This window comes from Lycium ferocissimum, chromosome 2, assembly GCF_029784015.1.
Source record: "Lycium ferocissimum isolate CSIRO_LF1 chromosome 2, AGI_CSIRO_Lferr_CH_V1, whole genome shotgun sequence".
NCBI lineage: Eukaryota > Viridiplantae > Streptophyta > Magnoliopsida > Solanales > Solanaceae > Lycium > Lycium ferocissimum.
Window position 1 is genome coordinate 35,414,605 of NC_081343.1, and position 19,244 is coordinate 35,433,848.

The window sequence follows — 19,244 nt, forward strand, 5'->3', positions numbered from 1 at the left end:
TTACTACTGGAATCAGATGGAAGAAGATACAAAGAATTGCATCCGAAAGTGGGATGAGTGCCAGCGCACGCACCAATGATACACCAACCGTGGGAACTAATGCACTCGGTCTTGTCTCTATGGCCATTCATGAAATGGGGAATGGCTATTGTCGGACCGTTGCCTTGGGCTCCTGGTAAGGTATGATTCATTTTATTTATGACTGACTATGATTCATTTTATTTATGACTGACTATTTTTCTAAACGGGTTGAAGCTCAGGCCTTCGAGAAAGTTAGAGAAAAGGTGGTCATCGACTTCATTTGGGATCACATCATCGGTTGATTCAGCATTCCCACCGAGATCACATGTGATAACGACCGTCAGTTTATTGGCAGCAAGGCCAATAATTTCCTTGAAGGCTTAAAGATTAAGAAGATTTTGTCGACCCCCTACCACCCAAGTGCAAACGGACAAGCGGAGTCAACTAACAAAACTATTATTCAGATCTAAGTAAGTGCTTGGAGGAGTCAAAGCACAAATGGAAAGAGGTTTTGCCGAAGGTACTCTGGGCATATAGAACAACCTCAAAGTCGGGCATTAGAGAAATACCGTTTTCTCTAGTGTATGGTTCTGAGGCCTTAATTCCTGTGGAAGTTGGAGAACTGAGCTTAAGATTCCAGTATGCCACGGACGAATCAAACGAGGAGGCAATGGCCGTATTTGATTTGACTGATGAACTTCGCAAAAATTCGTTGGTCCGTTTAGCAGTACAGAAATAATGAATGGGAAGATATTACAATCGAAGAACGAATCTTTGACACTTCCAAGTTGGAGACTTAGTTCTATGGAAAGTTACCCTTCATAATGAAAATCCCAATGTTGGGAAGTTGGTTCCGAATTGGGAAAGACCGTACAGCGTTACCGGAATAACGGGTAAAGGCTCGTACCAACTCGAATATGAAAATGGCCAATAGTTGCAAACAAATTGGAACGTGGTACACTTGAAAAGATATTATTGCTAAGGTATGGATCGTTAACCCTTTGTGAATTTCTTAGGTTTTGTCAATTGACCCTTGCAGGCACAGACCGGAACAAAGCTCAAAAGTAGAATTGGGTTTGAAAATATGTGTTGCACTCTTTTTGCCTTTAGCTCGATTTTGTCTTGAAGTGGGTTTTTCGATAAGGTTTTTAACGAGGCAACAATGTACAACGTGTTACTTTTCATATCGAAGACCAGCTAAGTACTGGGGACAGCCCAACATCGATTTTTGTAGTGTTCGACTTCTCATACTTCAAACACAAACACTGGGGGACTGTCATACCGTCGACAAGTTCGAGGTAGCTAAAAGAATCGACAAAGTTCGAGGTCGCTTAAAAAAGCCAGATATTTTTCGCATTTTTTGCACCTTATGAACTAGGATTTGTTGTAAGGGCCAAACGATTGAATGAATCATGCCCAGCTAGTTTACTTGCTACGGAAAGGGCAAAAAAAATTGTAAGGGCCAAACGATCGAATGAATTGTGCCCGGCAAGTTTGCTTGCTACGACAAGGGCAAAAAATAAATCAAATGAATCGTCCTAGTTGTTTGTACGAGACAGATGTTTGAAATGAGAAGAACACTTTTAAGATCTATATCAACACGTGTAAATATTCTTTTAACATTCTCGAGCAATTAATTTTTGAATCCTATGGGCTACTCTCGACTGGGGACTGTCGTCACAAAATAGACGAAACAAAACGAAGGCACTAAAGTCATAGTGAACTAAGCCTAATTTGTAAAGACTTCAAATAATCTAGAAGCAATTAAAACTTATATGCCCAAAGTGGTGTGGAGACGTCCGAATTCACAAGTTTTAATTGTGAGCCCTTTCTTGGGCAACCCCTGTGAATTCGGACGTCTTCACAGTCGAGCTCACCCCTGAGTTCTTTGATGGCTTTGGCTAGCTTGTGAGCCCTTTCTTGGGCAACCCTCAAGACTTCTTTCTTGGAGGCCCTCTCAACCTCAATCCGGGAAAACCTGTCCTCGAGGTTGATAGCCTCGACTTTGAGGGAGTCTACTTCTTGCCTCAGCTGGGCGATGGTTGCCTCGCGTTCCTCGAACTGCTTGGTGGCGGCGGAGGCATCCTCAACGAGCTTCTTTATGTCCTCCTCAAGGACCTTATTTTTCTTGATCATGTCCTCGAGATCATTCCTTGCTCAGAGGCTTTCTTGTTTGGCTTTAAAACGCTCGGCTCTGAGGGCCGAAGGGTCACCAATTTGACGCAGCTGGTCTTCTTTTTGTTGCAGGAGAAGCTTGAACTTCTCAGTTTCTTGACCATAGGCATCCAATTGGCTCCGCAGATCGTCCATCTCCCGCATGGCTCGAAAAAAACCTTCGTTCTCGAGCATGATAGACAATAAAAGAGAACAAAGTTTAAAATCAGCAAGTACTCGAAACAAATAAAACTTCCTTGGAAAGATGAAATGCTTACCCGGCTAGCTGCATTCATGCTCTCGTTAAAAAGACATTACCACGAGACTCGCCCCATCTTCTCCTTATCGGATTCAAACATGACGGGGCGGAGATAACTGGCTATCTCGACAGGTCGAGATAAGAAGCTGGTGTCCTCGGGAACGAGACCTCATTGTTTTGGGTCGACATTCGGAGTCGGGAAGACATCCACGAGCTTCAACCGCGAGCCAGATTCGGATATCCTGGGGGAAGACTCCCTCGATCCTTGAGGAATAATGAGGTGGCCGAACCCAGAGGCATCCGCCATCATAGCGGACGTGGTAGGAACGCCGCCATCATGGAACATATGGTCAAAACCTTCCTGCCCAAAGGAATGGACAGGAGGTGAAGAGGAAGTTGACTCAGCTTGCCTGGCCCTCTTGGTCGCAGGTTCTACATCTAGGGACGTGTGGTCCTCAACCACGACAGTCTCCACCTTGAGGCCGGTGATTGAACATCATCGACGGTGGGGATTGAATGATTTTTAGCTGCGTCATCGACAACAGGATTGGTCGAACCGACGGCAATGTTTTCCTTCGAAATATCTACCGGATTGGGTTTCGTCTCGGCGGCAGCAGTTGTGGCTAAGCCGGGGCTGACTCTCGCTATTATAATATCATCGTCCGGGAAGTCCCTCAAACCTCGAATCCCTGAAGCGTTGCCAAATACCCTTGGAGCTTTTCTTTCTTTTTTGACCCAACGGAGATGACTTTGGGGGCCTGGAGGACTTGGCCTTCTTTTCCTTCTCCTTTGCTTTGACAATGAGTACAACGTTGGGCAGAACGGATCAGCCAAGAACTTGGCACGGGGAGGGCTTGTCAGGTTGATTCGGGACTTGGATTGCTGAACCGCTGTGCAAGCTGAGAAAGATGTCAAAGTCAGAGAAAGGGATGAATGAAGGGAAGAACATAGAGCAAAAAAGAAAAAGAAAAAAAGATCCACTTACTATGATTTTTTGCTACCCACTTCTTGTCGGATAGCTCTTTCCACGTGCGCAGTTGATGCGGGCATTGGCATATAATGTCCTCCACCCAATCGTGAAAATTTTCTATTTCCTCCGGGATCCATGCAACGACTGAAATAAAAGAGAATTAGATGAATAGTTAAAAGCACACGGAGAGAGTAAAGTTCTATAAAGCTTACGTTTATCATTCCACTATTCGGGGAATGGCATGGATCCCTCTGGAATTATCTCCGCAGTTTTGACCCTGACAAAATGCTCTACCTAATCTCGGTCTCTATTTTTCATTGACGCTGGAAAGGATAAGGTGTTTCCCTCGTTTGGAAAGCTTTACGACCCCACCACGGAAGATACGCCGGCAATATAGCTGGATCAAATGGTGCAGAGTGAATTCCACATTAATGTTGTTCGCTAAAAAGCGGAGGCAAGTTACGATCCTCCATACATTCGGGCAGATTTGTGCGAGGCACAAATTATACGTTCGACACATATCAAGAATGACCTGATTGATTGGGGGGGTCAAGTTTGAACATGAAGGGATAAGTGTAAGCATTTGAGTATCCCTCCACAAAGGTAGTGATATCATCATCCCGACCCAGAGCAATGATCTCTGAAAGACGGTATGTCCAACCGCATTCAGTTCGGGCTCGTGAGAGATCCGTCGCCTTGATCGAAGAAGGGTATCGTCAGGCATCAAAGCCCCTGTCGGATATTTTCATGGCTGCCTCAACGGCGAACTCGGTGTCTAAGTGGAAGTGTGCAGGCAGAATATCTTGTGGTTGAGGTTCGAAGGGTTCGATTCGAGCGCTAACCCCAGGGCTAGTGATGATGTCAGCTTGGGAGGAAGAGAAGCAGTCAGTGAAGCGTTTCTAGAAGAAGATCGGGAGTTCGTTGCCATTTTTGAAGATTTGAAGATATATATGAAGATTTGAAGGTTTCTGACGAAGATTTGAAGAAAATATGAAGATTTGAAGGAAATATGAAGATTTGAAGGTTTCTGATGAGGATTTGCAGAAAATATAAAGACTTGAAGGCTTCGGATGAAGGGTTGAAGGAAGGCAAGAGTGAAGAATGGGGAGTAAATAATCGAGAAGTAAATGGTGAAAAATGAAGGGAATCGGGCTTTTATAGAGGGAGAGTAATTATGGCGAAAACGCATTGATCAGAGAACAAAGGGACGACCAATTAGGAAGTTACACGTGTCCAAAGTCAGACGGACGTGATGTGAAAGGGCGTTTGTTTTCCCGCCTATTTCAAAACTTACAAGAGAAGATACCGAGGTTATCATTCCACTTTCCATCACTCCAATAGACTTTGATCCGGGAAGTGTGAGGACTATCTGTATACGGTAAAAATCAGTGTAAAGTGCCACGAGGGGTCGGAGTGAAATATAAACGCCTACAGATGTGACGTTGGATTGAGTTCGGTGGTTCGGATGAGTTAATGCCCGAGGGGTCGTTTGCCCATTAAACCAAAGACACCAGAAGCCAAAGTGACACTGGAGACCGAAGAGACGCTAGTCAACGTATGCGAGAAATCCGTTATGGGCCGAATTTCTCACCGCCTGTTACGCGGATAGCTGTAAGGCACCGCCTTTAGTTAGGGTTTTATCAGGCTTTTAGGGTTTAAAGAGAGGCCCATTCTTGTAACTATAAAAAAGGGGTGAAACCCTCATATTTTAGGCCCTGATTTTTGACTCTTAACACACGTTTACTCTGTAACGTCTCTCATAAGAAAGCTCAAGCTCTCTTATAATTGGCTTGGGTTTGCAATTCTAAACTCGGGGCCGGACCAATTTTCCAGTGGAAATATACACGATATAGGCTATTACTTTCTTTATTTGCTGTATCCAATTGATTCCTATTGCTTGCTTCATTACGTTAACCACTAATCAAACCACGTATCCTTTAAACCGCGTATAAATTCAATTGTTACCTTTTTAGGAGTAAACAGTATCATACTTTTTGGAATAGACTAAAAAGAAAAGTATATCATATAAATTGAGACAGGGGAGTGCAAAAGTTGTACATTGATCGCCAATTCTCTCAGTATAATTTTTTTCCAATTGGTAAAGGTCATTAATCGAATATACCCCTTCTCTTAGATGTTATAGGTGAGCTACCGATTTTGACATTTACATGTTTAACCAATTTTTCCAATGTAATGGGGATGTCACAAAAATGGATTAAGATGCAAATGTCGAAAGACTGTACTTAAAAGAAGCCAAAAAAAGAAAAAAGAAGATAAAATTAAATTAAAGCAAGGACTAGTAAGTAGTAACGTGTAATGATTTAAATCTTTCACTTGGGTAAAGTAGAAAAATCTTAAACATGTTTAATTACCATTTCTGTAATGTACTTTAGGGCTAATGTTACGTCGCACTTTGCTACTTTCTCCATTTAGACTTAGCTTTATAGTCCTTATAAATATTATTTTAAGAGCTAATTATGCTAAACATTCCTATTATATGATATTCAGTGTCGGAGACACCTCATGTATTTCAAAATCACACTTATACCATTATACTGTGAAAATCATGTGCTTACCATCCTTATGAGGTATATATCACAACTAAGAAGTTATTATGTATTTGTTTTTAGGAAATCCAAAAAAGAGGATAAATTTTGTTGTTGATTTTTTTTATTCATACCTTTAATTTGGTTTTTTTTTTTTTTTGTTGGGGTTGGGGGGGGATGGGGGTGCATGGTACGGTATTGGAAACTTCGGTTCGGTAATTTCAATTTAAAAAAAAAACGATATCATTACCATACCAAATTAATTCGGTAAGATTTGGTACTTAAGTTCGATTTCGGTATTGTGTGGTACGGTAAATTGGTAACCATATTTAGTTTGTTCGACTTCAACTTATATATACTCTTATAATTGAAAATTATGACTTCGGCTATTGATCAAGAAACGTCTCAATGATATCATACTAACACCTTGCACATGTAAAAATATTCAAAAGAAAGTACAAGCAATATAATTTCCTTCGTTAATCAATTACACAAAAAGGTTATTTCAATCAAGATAGAGTAGTCAAATTAAGTTCCAACGCCTAAGCAATTAAATTTGTACTAATACTAGTTTACATTTGTTACTATTATAATAATATATATGAATTATATATGCAACTTTATACTTCGATATGACATTCAATTTTTATGTTTATTTTATAAATACCGAATACCGTATCGAATATCAAAAGTTTTAAAAATGCATACCAAATATCTTATCAAATACCATAATACTGAAAATGCGGTATAACAAATTTTGAGTTTGAAATGGTAGTTGGTATCTACCGTACCATGCTCATCCTACCTTTAATTAAAAAAGTGAATAATCTTTTTAAAAATATATATCTTTTGAAACTCTCAAATAACAAATGAACACAAATTACTGTTATAAGATGACATGATTTTTTATGTATATGAAAAAAATATTTTTATCTTTCAGAATTCTTAAATATAATGATGTTATCCCTATTTTCTTAAAAATAAATAAAACTCTTACACAATGGAAACTCTATATAAATGGAACTTCATCTAATTAAAAAGTAAATTTAAGACAATTTTAACTAAAAATGAAAAATGACTATATAATAAAATATTATAATTTGATAATACACATTTGAAGTGCGAGAAAGTTACTATTAATAGTTGACATATCTTAAATTTCTCTTCATTTCCCATTATGAGTTTGGAGATACGTGGTTCAGCAAATATTTATTCTCTTTTTTAAATCAAATGTATGAATATTTCAACAAAAATATTTATCTTTCTTTTTAAATTTCATAAAAACAAATATGCAAAAGAATTATTTAATTTCTAGTTTATCTTTTAATAATCATATTTTAAGATACTTAGTGTATGAATAATCTCATAGGAAGTGCAAGTGTACAGGGAGTGTAAGTGTTTGATTTTAAAATAGGGGTATCTAACACTGAATCACATTAGAGGGTATTTAGTATAATTAGCCCTTATTTTAATTGCATGACTTTTTTTTCTAAAGAGATCTATAAATAAAATATAGAAAATCTTTTTTAATTATGGCCTATTCTTTTAATTTTCTATCCAATTGTAGGTAGCCAAAGGATCATCTCCTCCTTTCCTGAATTAGCCATTAATTTTCCTTGTTATTCCTTTGGCTGCAACATATATTCACGTTTTTAATAATAATATATCATCCGTCTTCGCAAAAAAAAAAAAAAAAAAAACAAAAACAAAACAAACAAACATATATTCTCGTTACAGACATGTGCGCGTTATATGATGCCAGGGGAAACATTGAAAATTTTCTGTATGTACCATCACTTTAATTTCTCTCTGCCTCCTGCCCACAAAAATAAATAAATAAGTATTCTCTCTGTTTCTCTCATTCTGTCCAAAATTATTATTTTTGAGAGAGACTGAATATTATTAACGCAAAACATTATGTAATGCAAATCACTTAAAAGGTCATCACATCTAACTTTATATAAACATATTTATTATTAATAAGTTAAAAAAGAAGGTAAGTAATTGATCTGTTATAACAATTCATGCTATAGTAATAGTATAAAATTCTTTTAAGGTCAGTACAATTAAATTTCTATATAACGATATCGTTCGTATAGATTATTTTTAGTGTTATAAGGAACATATAGTACAACCCAACATGAAAATTTGATGTAAGAAAAAACTTGATCATTACAATAAACTGTTATCTATAGCCAACCACCATTGATGTTAGCTCAATAGTGTAAATGAAGAGTTGCAGATAAGCTGGGTGACCTAGAAGCAAGTCTAATATCGAGAAAAAAAGACAGTGGTCACGACTCACGACCCTTAACTTGCAACTACCCCAACAACTGCCAGTCTGACACCTAGCTAAACCACATTTTACTTTTTTTTTTTTGCTCTCTCGAAAGAAACTAGACAATATATGTCGTCAATATTTCATTCCATTCCATGTGAAGTTATGGTTTTCTCTTTTTCCCTTCTAATATCTTCGCGGAGCCAGAATTTTCACTAATGACCCGAGGGTTAAAAAAAATATGAATAAACACTCAAGAAAGCTAGGGGATTCAACATCGATCTATTATGTACGCATAAATAATAATTTTAATCTTCTATATACAGTATAATTTTTCGATGAAGGGATTTCAGAGGTACATAAATACCTTTCTGTGGGAATGTTGGTTCAAAAGAAGATCCCAGAACTACTCAATAAAGGAAAAGAGAAAATAAAACCATACCAAATTATCTAGACCATCGATGCTTTTCTGATGTTCTTGAATTTCTCAAGGTACATTGAGAGGTTTTATGAGAGTTGAGACTAGGCTTAAATGATATATGTAGGGGTGACAAATGGGTGGGTTTTGTTAGATTTGATTTGGTTGAAAATGGTTTGAATAAAATGGGTTGGGTTTCAAACCGCCCATATTTCATCTGGGTAAATATGGGTTGGATGATAAATGGGTGGGTTGGTTATAGGTTAGCCCATATTATACAAGTGTAATATTATTTCAAGTTTAATGTCTACAATTTTTTTCTTTTGTCAAGTAAAATTAATTTTTTCATATATTCATAATTGATATTATGAAACAAAAATTTCAGGGGTGGGGTGAGGAGTAATTTTTTTTTCTTCCATTTTTTAGAAAAGTAAAATATATGAAATTGAATTTGGGGGGGGGGGGGGGGGGGTGTTCATGGGGTGGGGGTAAGAATTTGTTTTTCCATTTTTTATAAAAGTAAAATATATGAAATTGAAATTTGGCTTGCGGGGGGGTTGTTGTGGGGGTAAGAATTTTTTTTATAAAATTAATTATATGAAATTGAAATTTAGCGGCGGTGTGGGGGGGTAAGAATTTTTTTTCCATTTTTTGGTGTGGGGTAGGGGTAAGAATTTTTTTTCCATTTTTTATAAAAGTAAAATATATGAAATTGAATTTTTTTTTTTTTAGGGGGGGGGGGGGGGGTAGGGGTGGGGGTAACACAATTTTTTTTTCATTTTTTATAAAAGTAAAATATATGAAATTGAAATTTGAGGGGACGGAGGGGGTCGTTGAGGGGTGGGGTGGGCGGTAAGAATTTTTTCACTTTTTATAAAAGATGACATGTATGAAATAGAATGTGGTTGTTGGGGGGGCGAGGGGGGGGGGGGGGGGGGGGCGGTGGTGGGGTTAGGGGTCGGAGTGGGAGGAAGAAAAAGTTTTTAATTTTTTAAATTTTTATAAAAGTAAAATACAATATACGAAATTAAAAAAAATGTGATGGGGCGGGGGGGGGGGGGGGGGGGGAGGGGGTTAAGAAAAATTTCTCACTTTTTATATTTTTTTAAAGAAGTAAAATAAATTAATAGAAAATATTTAGGTGGGGGGGAGGCTGGGGCATGGCGGGGTGGGTGGTGGGGTAAGAGTTGGGGTGGGAGGTAAGAAAGAAATTTCTCATTTTCAAAATGAGTTGTTATTGGGTGTAGTGTATTCTTATATGGATACCATATTTTACTCATATTTGCCCATATTTTTATGGGTTAAAAAATACTTTAAAGCATATTTCTTGCTACTGAAATATGAGTGACCCAACTCACTAAAATGTGGGTTAAATGAGCTAATTTTCTAAGGCCCCGTTTGGACATGGTTTGAAACCTGGTTTCAAACTATGGTTTGGACATACAATTTGAATATTTTAAGTTGTATTTTCTCTTATAGACATAAAAACCCCACAAATTGTGAAAACTATCAAAACATTCTCAATTCTTATACAATCTTACCAAATGAGCAAATCATAGTTTATAACAAAATTAGTACACTACTAGAAGGCTTTTCTAAAAAATGCAACATCAATTAATCAAACTTTACTTCAATAAAATTGAAAATTTAACATGAATAGTAATGTAACTACTATTTAATATAATCTTCCCACATAAATTAAAGATTGGTAGACATAAATAAAGGTTGGTGGAAGTTAATGAGATTGGTAAATGATTGATGAGGGTAATTGTTAAAAATATTTACTAACTTATAGGTTTTTTTTACAAAATATTAACTTATGGGTTAAATTTTATATTTAAAAAAGTTGAAACCATGGTTTCAAACCCAGACCATGCTTTTTTGGATGGTTTGGGTTCAAACCATGGTTTCATACCATTTCAAACATTAAAAATTGATGGTAAACGCCGGTTTTGAAAGCTATGGTTTCAAAATTGATGGCCAAACGCCTACTAAATATGGGCTCAAATTGCCACCCCTAGATGTATGGTCCCATAAAGGGAACTAGAAATTTATTCAATTTCATTTTATATCATTAATCAAAGGACAAATTTCTGTGGCTAATATATATTGATTGCATCCATACTTTATTTTTGTCAATGCTTTGGATTGTTATAAAAATAAAAAAAGGGAAACAAGAGGAAAGTTGAGAGTAGAGCATCTAACCTTGAATTTGATAACAATTCCCATCACTATGGAGCATTCCTTCTGGCTGAAGCCAATCTCCTTTCATACAAGAATGATATTGCTACTTACCAAATCTATTTATTATAATAAAATATGTTTCTTATTTCTGGAGTTATTAACTTCAGTATGATCTTGGGTACGTCTCTCATACAGTAATATTAGTATGAACATGTTCCATCACGTTGCCTGCTAGCTTGTATGTAAATATTAATACACCATAACCGAATTTTTTATAGATATTTAATTTCATGGTCGAAAGGTTCATAACATATGTAGCTCATGACCATACATCAATTGTAATATTTGAAGTTTTTGTTTTTGAACTTTTATCTGGTTTTTGTGGTTACCTTGCAGACAGTGGCACACAAAACAAATAGAGAAAAAGAAATAGCATCAAGAGTAACAAGGTTCAGCCAAGCTTATTCCTCGAACACAAGCAAAGCAAGGTTTCCACTTTAAAAGAGGAAAAAATACAATGAAAAAAGAAAGTCCAAAATACAACTCCTTTACATATTCCAAGTATTTCCAGAGCCTAAAGGGTCAATATTGTGGCTACGTTACAAGAAAACCTTATAGGATTTGGATTCGCAATCGCTGGACACGGTTTGAACGTGTCACGCCGTGCAATTAATAACCAGATCTAGTGATTGAAGCAAAAGCCGTTTCTTTAATGTGTTTGAGTATGAAGAAAGGTAAAGTATAATCTTCGTTATTTAAGCATAGGTTAAAGCTAAATCGACATAATAATTAGTCATAATCAATGTAGTTTCGTCTTAGCAAGATAAAAAGCTGCCTGCTGCTCTAAGCTCTCGCTATTTGTGGGATTCGGGAAAGGACCAAACCATATAGGACCTACAATACGTTATTATCTTATCTTATATTTAACTAGAAATTTAAAAATGGGCATGACGCATGTCATATAGTCACCACGAACTACTCTTCCAATTACGTTAACGCTCATTTTCGATCTTTAATTACACGATAGTAGTACCAAATTGACTAATATAAATTAAAAAGTATAGAGTAGTTGGAAGATTAATGATCATAGGGAGGTTAGGACACAAAAAGAAAAAACTCCAGCTAAGAGAGCGTTGCTTCATTTAATCCTCTCATCTGCCTCCATTCATTTCCCTTTCCCTCTTAGTCTTTAAATCTCCACCCTCTTCGCCCCTTCTTGTCTCAGTTCCATCACCACTATTCATTCTCTCTTCTTATTCTTCTCTTCACTTGCATTTTTTTCCAAAATGCCAGAAGTAGTGCCTAGTTTCTCCAACTCTGTGAAGCTGAAATATGTCAAACTTGGCTATCAATACCTTGTTAATAATATTCTAATATTTTTGCTTGTGCCTATTATGGTTGGGGTTACCATAGAGCTATTAAGAATAGGCCCTGAAGAATTATTAAGCATATGGAATTCACTCCACTTTGATTTTCTCCAAATCCTATGCTCTTCTTTTCTCATCATTTTCGTAGCCACTGTTTATTTCATGTCCAAACCTCGATCTATTTACCTAGTAGATTATTCATGCTACAAGGCTCCGGTTACCTACCGAGCCCCATTTTCAACTTTCATGGAGCATTCCAGGCTCAATTTGAAGGATAGTCCCAAGAGTGTGGAGTTCCAAATGCGTATTCTTGAAAGGTATTTGTTATTTGTTACATAATTTGTATATGAGTTTAAGTAATCTAAAAAATTACCGTAAATAATTTTTACACCATCAGGTTATCTTGAACTATTGAGCAGGGACCATATCTTATTATCAAGATAAGATTTAATTTTACAATTCAAAGAGGCTTACCTATAAATATCATTTGGATGACTTTATGATGCAAAAAGTTGTTTATATCTGAAATTATCCCACGTTCCAAGGAAAACATGAGTTTGAACGCTTTTGTATGCTAAAAAGTTTTATTCAACTCTTAAATATAAATATAACTTTAATTTTAAAATTTCAAGAAACATGTTTTTTTTTTTTTTTTGGTAACTAACTTTGTTGTATTAATCACCAAATGAAACATTACAAAACCATAGCCAAGCTACCATAACTTGCTATCTAAAACAGTAAATACAAGTATGTCAAACTCAGAAAACTCCTAGCCCACTTAAAATTTGTAATCCTGCATTTTAGTCCGAATATAAAGGATCATGTTTGTTTATGAAAATAGATCTCTTTTGAATAGTGGTGGGGCTACCTACTCGGAAGGGGATTCAATTGAATTTTCTTTATTGAAAGACTATAATGCGTAAATAGGGGTAAAAATAATCTTTTTGTGTGTTTTTATACCTTGTTGAATGCCCTTGTCAATGATAATTATTGCATTCCAGCATATTTTGAATCCCCTGGCTAGACTTCCTGGCTCTGCCTCTTCCGAAGAGTCTTCTTTCAGCTCTGTAATCATGCTTTCCTTGAGAAACGGCTAAGTAAATTTGCGTTACACAATTGATTTGTTGTATCCTCAAGGGACTTGTTTGTTTCCTCAAATAAAATTGTTTTGCGCGTTAAAGCCTTTCTTCTTACTTTTATGTTGTGCTATTATTTCTAACAGGTCCGGCCTTGGAGAAGAAACTTCCTTGCCTCCTGCCATCCATTACATCCCTCCAGCCCCAACTATGGAAGCTGCTAGAGGTGAAGCAGAAGTTGTCATATTCACAGCAATTGATGCCCTAATGAAGAAAACTGGGCTCAAAACAAAGGACATTGATATTCTCATAGTCAATTGCAGTTTATTTTCTCCAACTCCATCTTTGTCAGCTATGGTAGTTAACAAATACAAGTTGAGAAGTAACATAAAAAGTTACAACCTTTCTGGCATGGGATGCAGTGCAGGTTTAATCTCAATTGATTTAGCTAGAGACCTCCTTCAAGTCCATCCGAATTCATGTGCTTTAGTTGTAAGCACTGAGATCATAACTCCCAATTATTACCAAGGTTCGGAAAGAGCAATGCTCCTCCCGAACTGTTTGTTTCGAATGGGTGGTGCAGCCATATTGTTGTCCAACAAAAGGCGCGATCGATACAGAGCCAAGTACAGACTAGTGCATGTGGTCCGAACCCATAAGGGTGCGGACGACAAGGCATTTAGATGTGTGTTTGAACAAGAAGATCCACAAGGGAAAGTTGGTATTAATTTATCAAAAGACCTTATGGTTATAGCAGGGGAAGCTTTAAAATCCAACATTACTACAATTGGTCCTCTAGTTCTCCCTGCCTCTGAGCAACTACTATTTCTCCTAACATTAATTGGCCGGAAATTTTTTAATCCTAAGTGGAAGCCTTATATCCCCGATTTCAAGCAAGCGTTCGAGCATTTTTGTATCCACGCGGGTGGTAGGGCGGTTATCGATGAGCTCCAGAAGAACTTACAATTGTCTGCTGAACATGTAGAAGCTTCTAGAATGACTCTGCATAGATTTGGTAATACTTCTTCATCTTCATTATGGTATGAGATGAGTTATATTGAAGCTAAGGGAAGGATGAAGAGAGGTGACAGAGTTTGGCAGATAGCATTTGGGAGTGGATTTAAGTGTAACAGTGCTGTTTGGAAGTGTAACAGGACAATCAAGAGACCAACTGATGGACCATGGCAAGATTGCATTGATAAGTATCCAGTGCACATTCCAGAGATTGTGAAACTCTAAAACGCAACCAGTAAAAATATTATCAGGAAGTTGTTCCGTATTTAGTATTAGCATTGGTCCATGTTACAGTTTCTTCCTATAAATATGATAAGCTGGGTTTCTTCACTTTTTTTTTTCCTAAGTTTAAGTTGACTGTCAGTGTAAATAATTTTTACACCGTTAGGTCATCCAAAGGAGATCTATAGGTAAACCTCCAAATATGGGATTTGAAATATGCGTAAAGATGACCTGATGATACAAAAATTACTTACACTGATGATGTGTACTACTTAAAATCTTTCTGTTTTGCCATTACATGTTAATTGAAAGAGAAATGTTTGGACAAAATAATACCGATTCAGTTGTTATAGAGTGTTATTTGGGTTTTCTTTTACTGTTATGTCCAATGAGACTGTAATTTCTTTGATTCCCTGAGATCAATGTTTTAAAATGCGTAAGCATGAGGCGAGACATTTAATCTAACACGGCCGAGACGTAAGCCCTGATGTACGGAGCCATAATTAAAACACTGCCTGAGATACTATAGATTGATGAATTAAACTTTTTACAACACTATAGGGATACTAAAAGATAATTATTGGATTGTCCAAAAGTGAGATTAGTAATACCAAAAATAAAGACGTGTACCAATTTCAGACCTCTTTAAATAATGAGATGAAGGCATAACGGATCGGAGTAGTAAAATAGGGTAATAACCATAGTTAAGATTAACAAATTTTCCACATCTCTGTTCCCAAAGAATTGGAAATCCCACAATTCTAGCAAATGCTTATTAATTAATGCTATGTTAATAACAGAACATCAACAATACATGATTAAAACCTATGTTTAGTTAATTAAATCTATATCACTGATATTAAAATGAGATATGTGTTACCACCACTCTAAATAAGAACTTGGACAAATAAAGGTATAGAGAAATGGATAGGAAATATTGTTCGCACACGGACTGTTAATTTTTTTCCCTGAAGTAGCTTAAATTATTTGTTCCAAAGTACTTGTGTGCACATGAGCCAGAGAGTAACAAAAGAAGAAATTGGAAGGTAAAGTTATGAACACGTACACAAGTTTGGTAAACAGAATTGATAGCCGTGGGAATAATTGCCCTGATTTAAACAACTGCTATAAAGACTAAAGTAAAGATTGAGGCAAAAAGCTTTCAGCTAATTAAGGTCTTAATAGACATGCCTAGTACTGCTAATTAGGGAGTAAGGGTTTTGTTCATCTTTTTTTTTTTTGGTAACAGTTTTTTTATTCTTACAAAGGGAGGAAGGTCTTTTTCCCGGCCTTATTTTCTTACTTGAGTTCGACACAAGCCTTTTTTCTTTTTCTTTTTTATTTTTATTATTATTGTTTTTAGGTGTTTATATTGAAATTCATTGATCCAATTAATTTGAATTTGAACCGGATAAGCACACTAAGACAGTAATTAAAAGTATAGATGATCTCAACTAATTCACCATATCCCTCTGTGATACGTAACAAACTAGTAGTATTAAATACGAGTTGTAGGTTGGTTAGGGGAAAAATTGATAACTGTTAGCTGCGTACGCATTTCATATGGTGGGCAAGGACCACTAGTTCTATTTAATTATTGCTTATCAAGTAGCTAGCCATGTCTGTCTACACGTCTGTAGAGTAATAGTAAAGGGGGTGGCGTTCTGGTTGAGACATTAATGAAGCTAGGCACAAGAGTTTCTTGAGAGTTCACAATCTCTAATTTGAGTCCATGTGCCATGTTTTGCTTTCTTTATTTACTTAATATCTTGTTGATATTCTTGTACATCCTTTAACTTTGTAAAATCCAGATTCTGCGATTATGAATTGGCTACTTGATCGATCCATTACTTGTTGATTGAAAAATATGGCTCGCTTTTAGTTTCTTATATAAGTCGGCGATTTTATGCTAGGGTGCAATCGGAGTGGACAAAATATATTGAATACCATCAATAGAACATTATTTGAGTTTGCTAAAATACTACTTTGGACAGGTAATTATATATTCTCGCTAAACTCAACTCTCTAACATATGCTTTCTACCGAAAACAGTGTTCCACTTATTTCTGCCTGCACCCTTGCAACCTTGGATCTTGTTCATCTACGATCAATTATTAACCTTCTTTTTATAGAATGAGACATTTTGTACGAGTAGTTGTAATAATCTAATTCTTCTTTTCGAGAGTTTGTGGTTCAAAATATGTTTTGAGATTTTATACAAGTTAATAATACTTTATTTTTGTTGGTATGATTGAGGCACTTGAGGGGGTCAGATGCATTTCAACACCATTACACCTAATTTGCAGTTGTAGAATTTGGTGTAGCCGTGTAGTTTGTGCTTCGCGATAGAGAGAGGGAGTAGGGAGTGCCACAATCGTTAAGGTGAAGGAAGTTGCCCATCGTAGACGCGAGTAGGGCTTCGCGAACGCATAGAAGAAGGGCCATGCTAGGTGGGCCTAGCTCCCGGCCTTCAACGTGAATGCAAGCAAGGGTGTCACAAAGCTAGCCAGCCTAGCCCATCGTGGTCGCGAGAGGGGGCTCCGCGATCACAAAGAAAGCCCTTAATTTGAACTAAAAACAAAAATTATTTTAAACAATTTTGGAATAGAAGCTCTCGGACTTCGAATAAATTGAAAGGGTGGAATTTCATCCTACAAATTAAGGTATTGATACCCTACACTAATCTTGATATTATGTATACTTGAATTTGGAGCACTAGCCTTGAGATTATACTTGAATTTGCAGTAATTTGAACTATGAAACCTTGAGTTTTTATAGTCTAAAGTCTTCTTTTTTTTTCTTTTCTTTTTTAATTTGACATTTTTTATTCATCTTCCCTCAAAAAGATACACCATGATTTGAGGGGGTTGTACAACTTACCAACCCCTTTAATTACAGAAGATTTTGACTAGTACTACCTAGTAAAGTGAAGTAAATGCTACTGTACTCAAGTATCAAAACATCTAGCTATTTGACAACAAAATTTAAACTGAACAGAAAACCAGTCTTTCATGGTGGATCAAAATGGATTAGAGACTTCTTCACTTTGTAGATTCTAGTTGATGGCATACCCGATCTCTCAGTGTTCATAAGGCCTTTAACAACCTTTGACAATTCATTGAAGTTGAGATATATTTGAGATTGAGAAACTTCATGTCCCATATTGGCCAACCTGTCCGCTACCTGGTTTCCCTTCCTGTAAACATGCTTGAGGATATATCCATTATCTTCCATAGCTTTCCTTAGTTTAGTAACTTCTTCAAAAATGTTCCATGGGATGGAATATGTACCATTTACAGAGTCTACCAAAAGCTTTGAGTCACTCTCAGCTTCTATGTATTGGCAATCATTTTCTAGCCACCATTTTATACCATGCCGTAGAGAAGCTGCCTCAGCCCAATTGCTAGTTCCTGCTCCCAGGTTGAGAGCGTATGCCATCACAAGTCGTCCATGTTGATCTCAGATAACACCTCCCCCAGCACACTTTCCCACTCTACAGCTTCCATCAGTATTGAGTTTGACAAAACTCCTGGAAGGTTTCAACCATTTCACCAGCAAATTCTTCTAGAAAGAGACCTGGTTATCACAAATATCCTCCATTCCTTTGAAATTTTGCTGCACTTTGACTTTAGCAAACTGATTTTGAATGAGACAAGTAGTGGTTAAGGATATGAGCCCCAAGGATCTAGTTACATTGCTCTTCTCATTTCCATATTTTATACCACACCTAGCTTTCCAAATTTCCCATGTAGCAATTATGGGCAGAATATCTCTAAGCATAGCAGTAACAGGATTAGCAGCTTTAGATCTCCACCAGTTTATAAGGAGTTTTCTGAAGTTGATATTGCTAACTTGAATACCCATAATCCCTCCCAGCTTCTTCCATATTTTCTGAGCGAACTGTCCTTCATAGAACATATGCTCCACAGTTTCAATTTTTGGGAAAAAACAGCAAGTGCATATAGATGGAATTGAAATTTCAAATCTTGCTATTCTGGTATCAGTAGGGTTTCTGTCCCTTAAAGCTCTCCATAAAATAAAGCTCATTTTAAAAAGGACTTTTTTGTGCCAAGTCTTGGAATCCAGCCAACCTTTGTGATTAAAAAAGGGAAATTGAGTAATTGGACTAGAAACCTAAGTTAAATTTGAAAGTTAAATTTGGATTTTGATGATTGATTTAGCATGCCTAGCTAATGGGTAACTCGATTATGAACTTTGTTTTGAGATTTGGACAGTTGCCCTGATCAGAGAGTCGTTTTGAGTTGACTTTCCGCATAACTTTGACTTCGAGCGTCCTTAAAATATGGGACCTAGTCTAATACATATAATTAACTCAGGTAATGCATATTTTGCATAGATTGAAAGTTGTTGAGCAAGGAAAACTCATGAGAATTGAAGATATGACTTTAGGTCAAGTTTAATCGAGAGGTAAGTGAGCAGACTTTAGCTTTTTTTTTGCTTGTTTTTCGTTAAAAGCGTGTTATTTGAGTTGCTTGATGCATTTAAAACTATCTAGTTCATGTGCATGACAAGTATACACTAGATATTAGCTATTTTAAGTATCCAGTATTGATCGCAAGGGCTGCTTTAGCATTTTAAATTTCAAACTCCATATCTGCGAGTATGAAGTTAGTCTTTGGCATAGCCCAACTTCAGACCTTCACAAAGAAGAAGAAGAAGAAGAAGCACCATAAGCAGGTTCATTGCGAAATTTGCCAAAATTGGTTAAATCACT

The 19,244-nt window shown here is 36.6% G+C and overlaps 2 protein-coding genes across 2 annotated transcripts; one reads left to right on the forward strand and one right to left on the reverse strand.

Moving 5' to 3' along the window:
- Positions 1-12,035: 12,035 nt before the first annotated feature.
- Positions 12,036-14,859, forward strand: LOC132035653 (3-ketoacyl-CoA synthase 6-like). The gene is made up of 2 exons (XM_059425891.1): positions 12,036-12,514; positions 13,420-14,859. The coding sequence occupies exons 1-2, from the start codon at positions 12,117-12,119 to the stop codon at positions 14,510-14,512; spliced, it is 1,491 nt and encodes a 496-aa protein (XP_059281874.1). The 5' UTR covers positions 12,036-12,116; the 3' UTR covers positions 14,513-14,859.
- A 2,659-nt stretch (positions 14,860-17,518) lies between these two features.
- Positions 17,519-17,947, reverse strand: LOC132047546 (uncharacterized). Its single transcript, XM_059438574.1, has one exon. The coding sequence runs from the start codon at positions 17,945-17,947 to the stop codon at positions 17,519-17,521; it is 429 nt and encodes a 142-aa protein (XP_059294557.1).
- Positions 17,948-19,244: the final 1,297 nt, after the last annotated feature.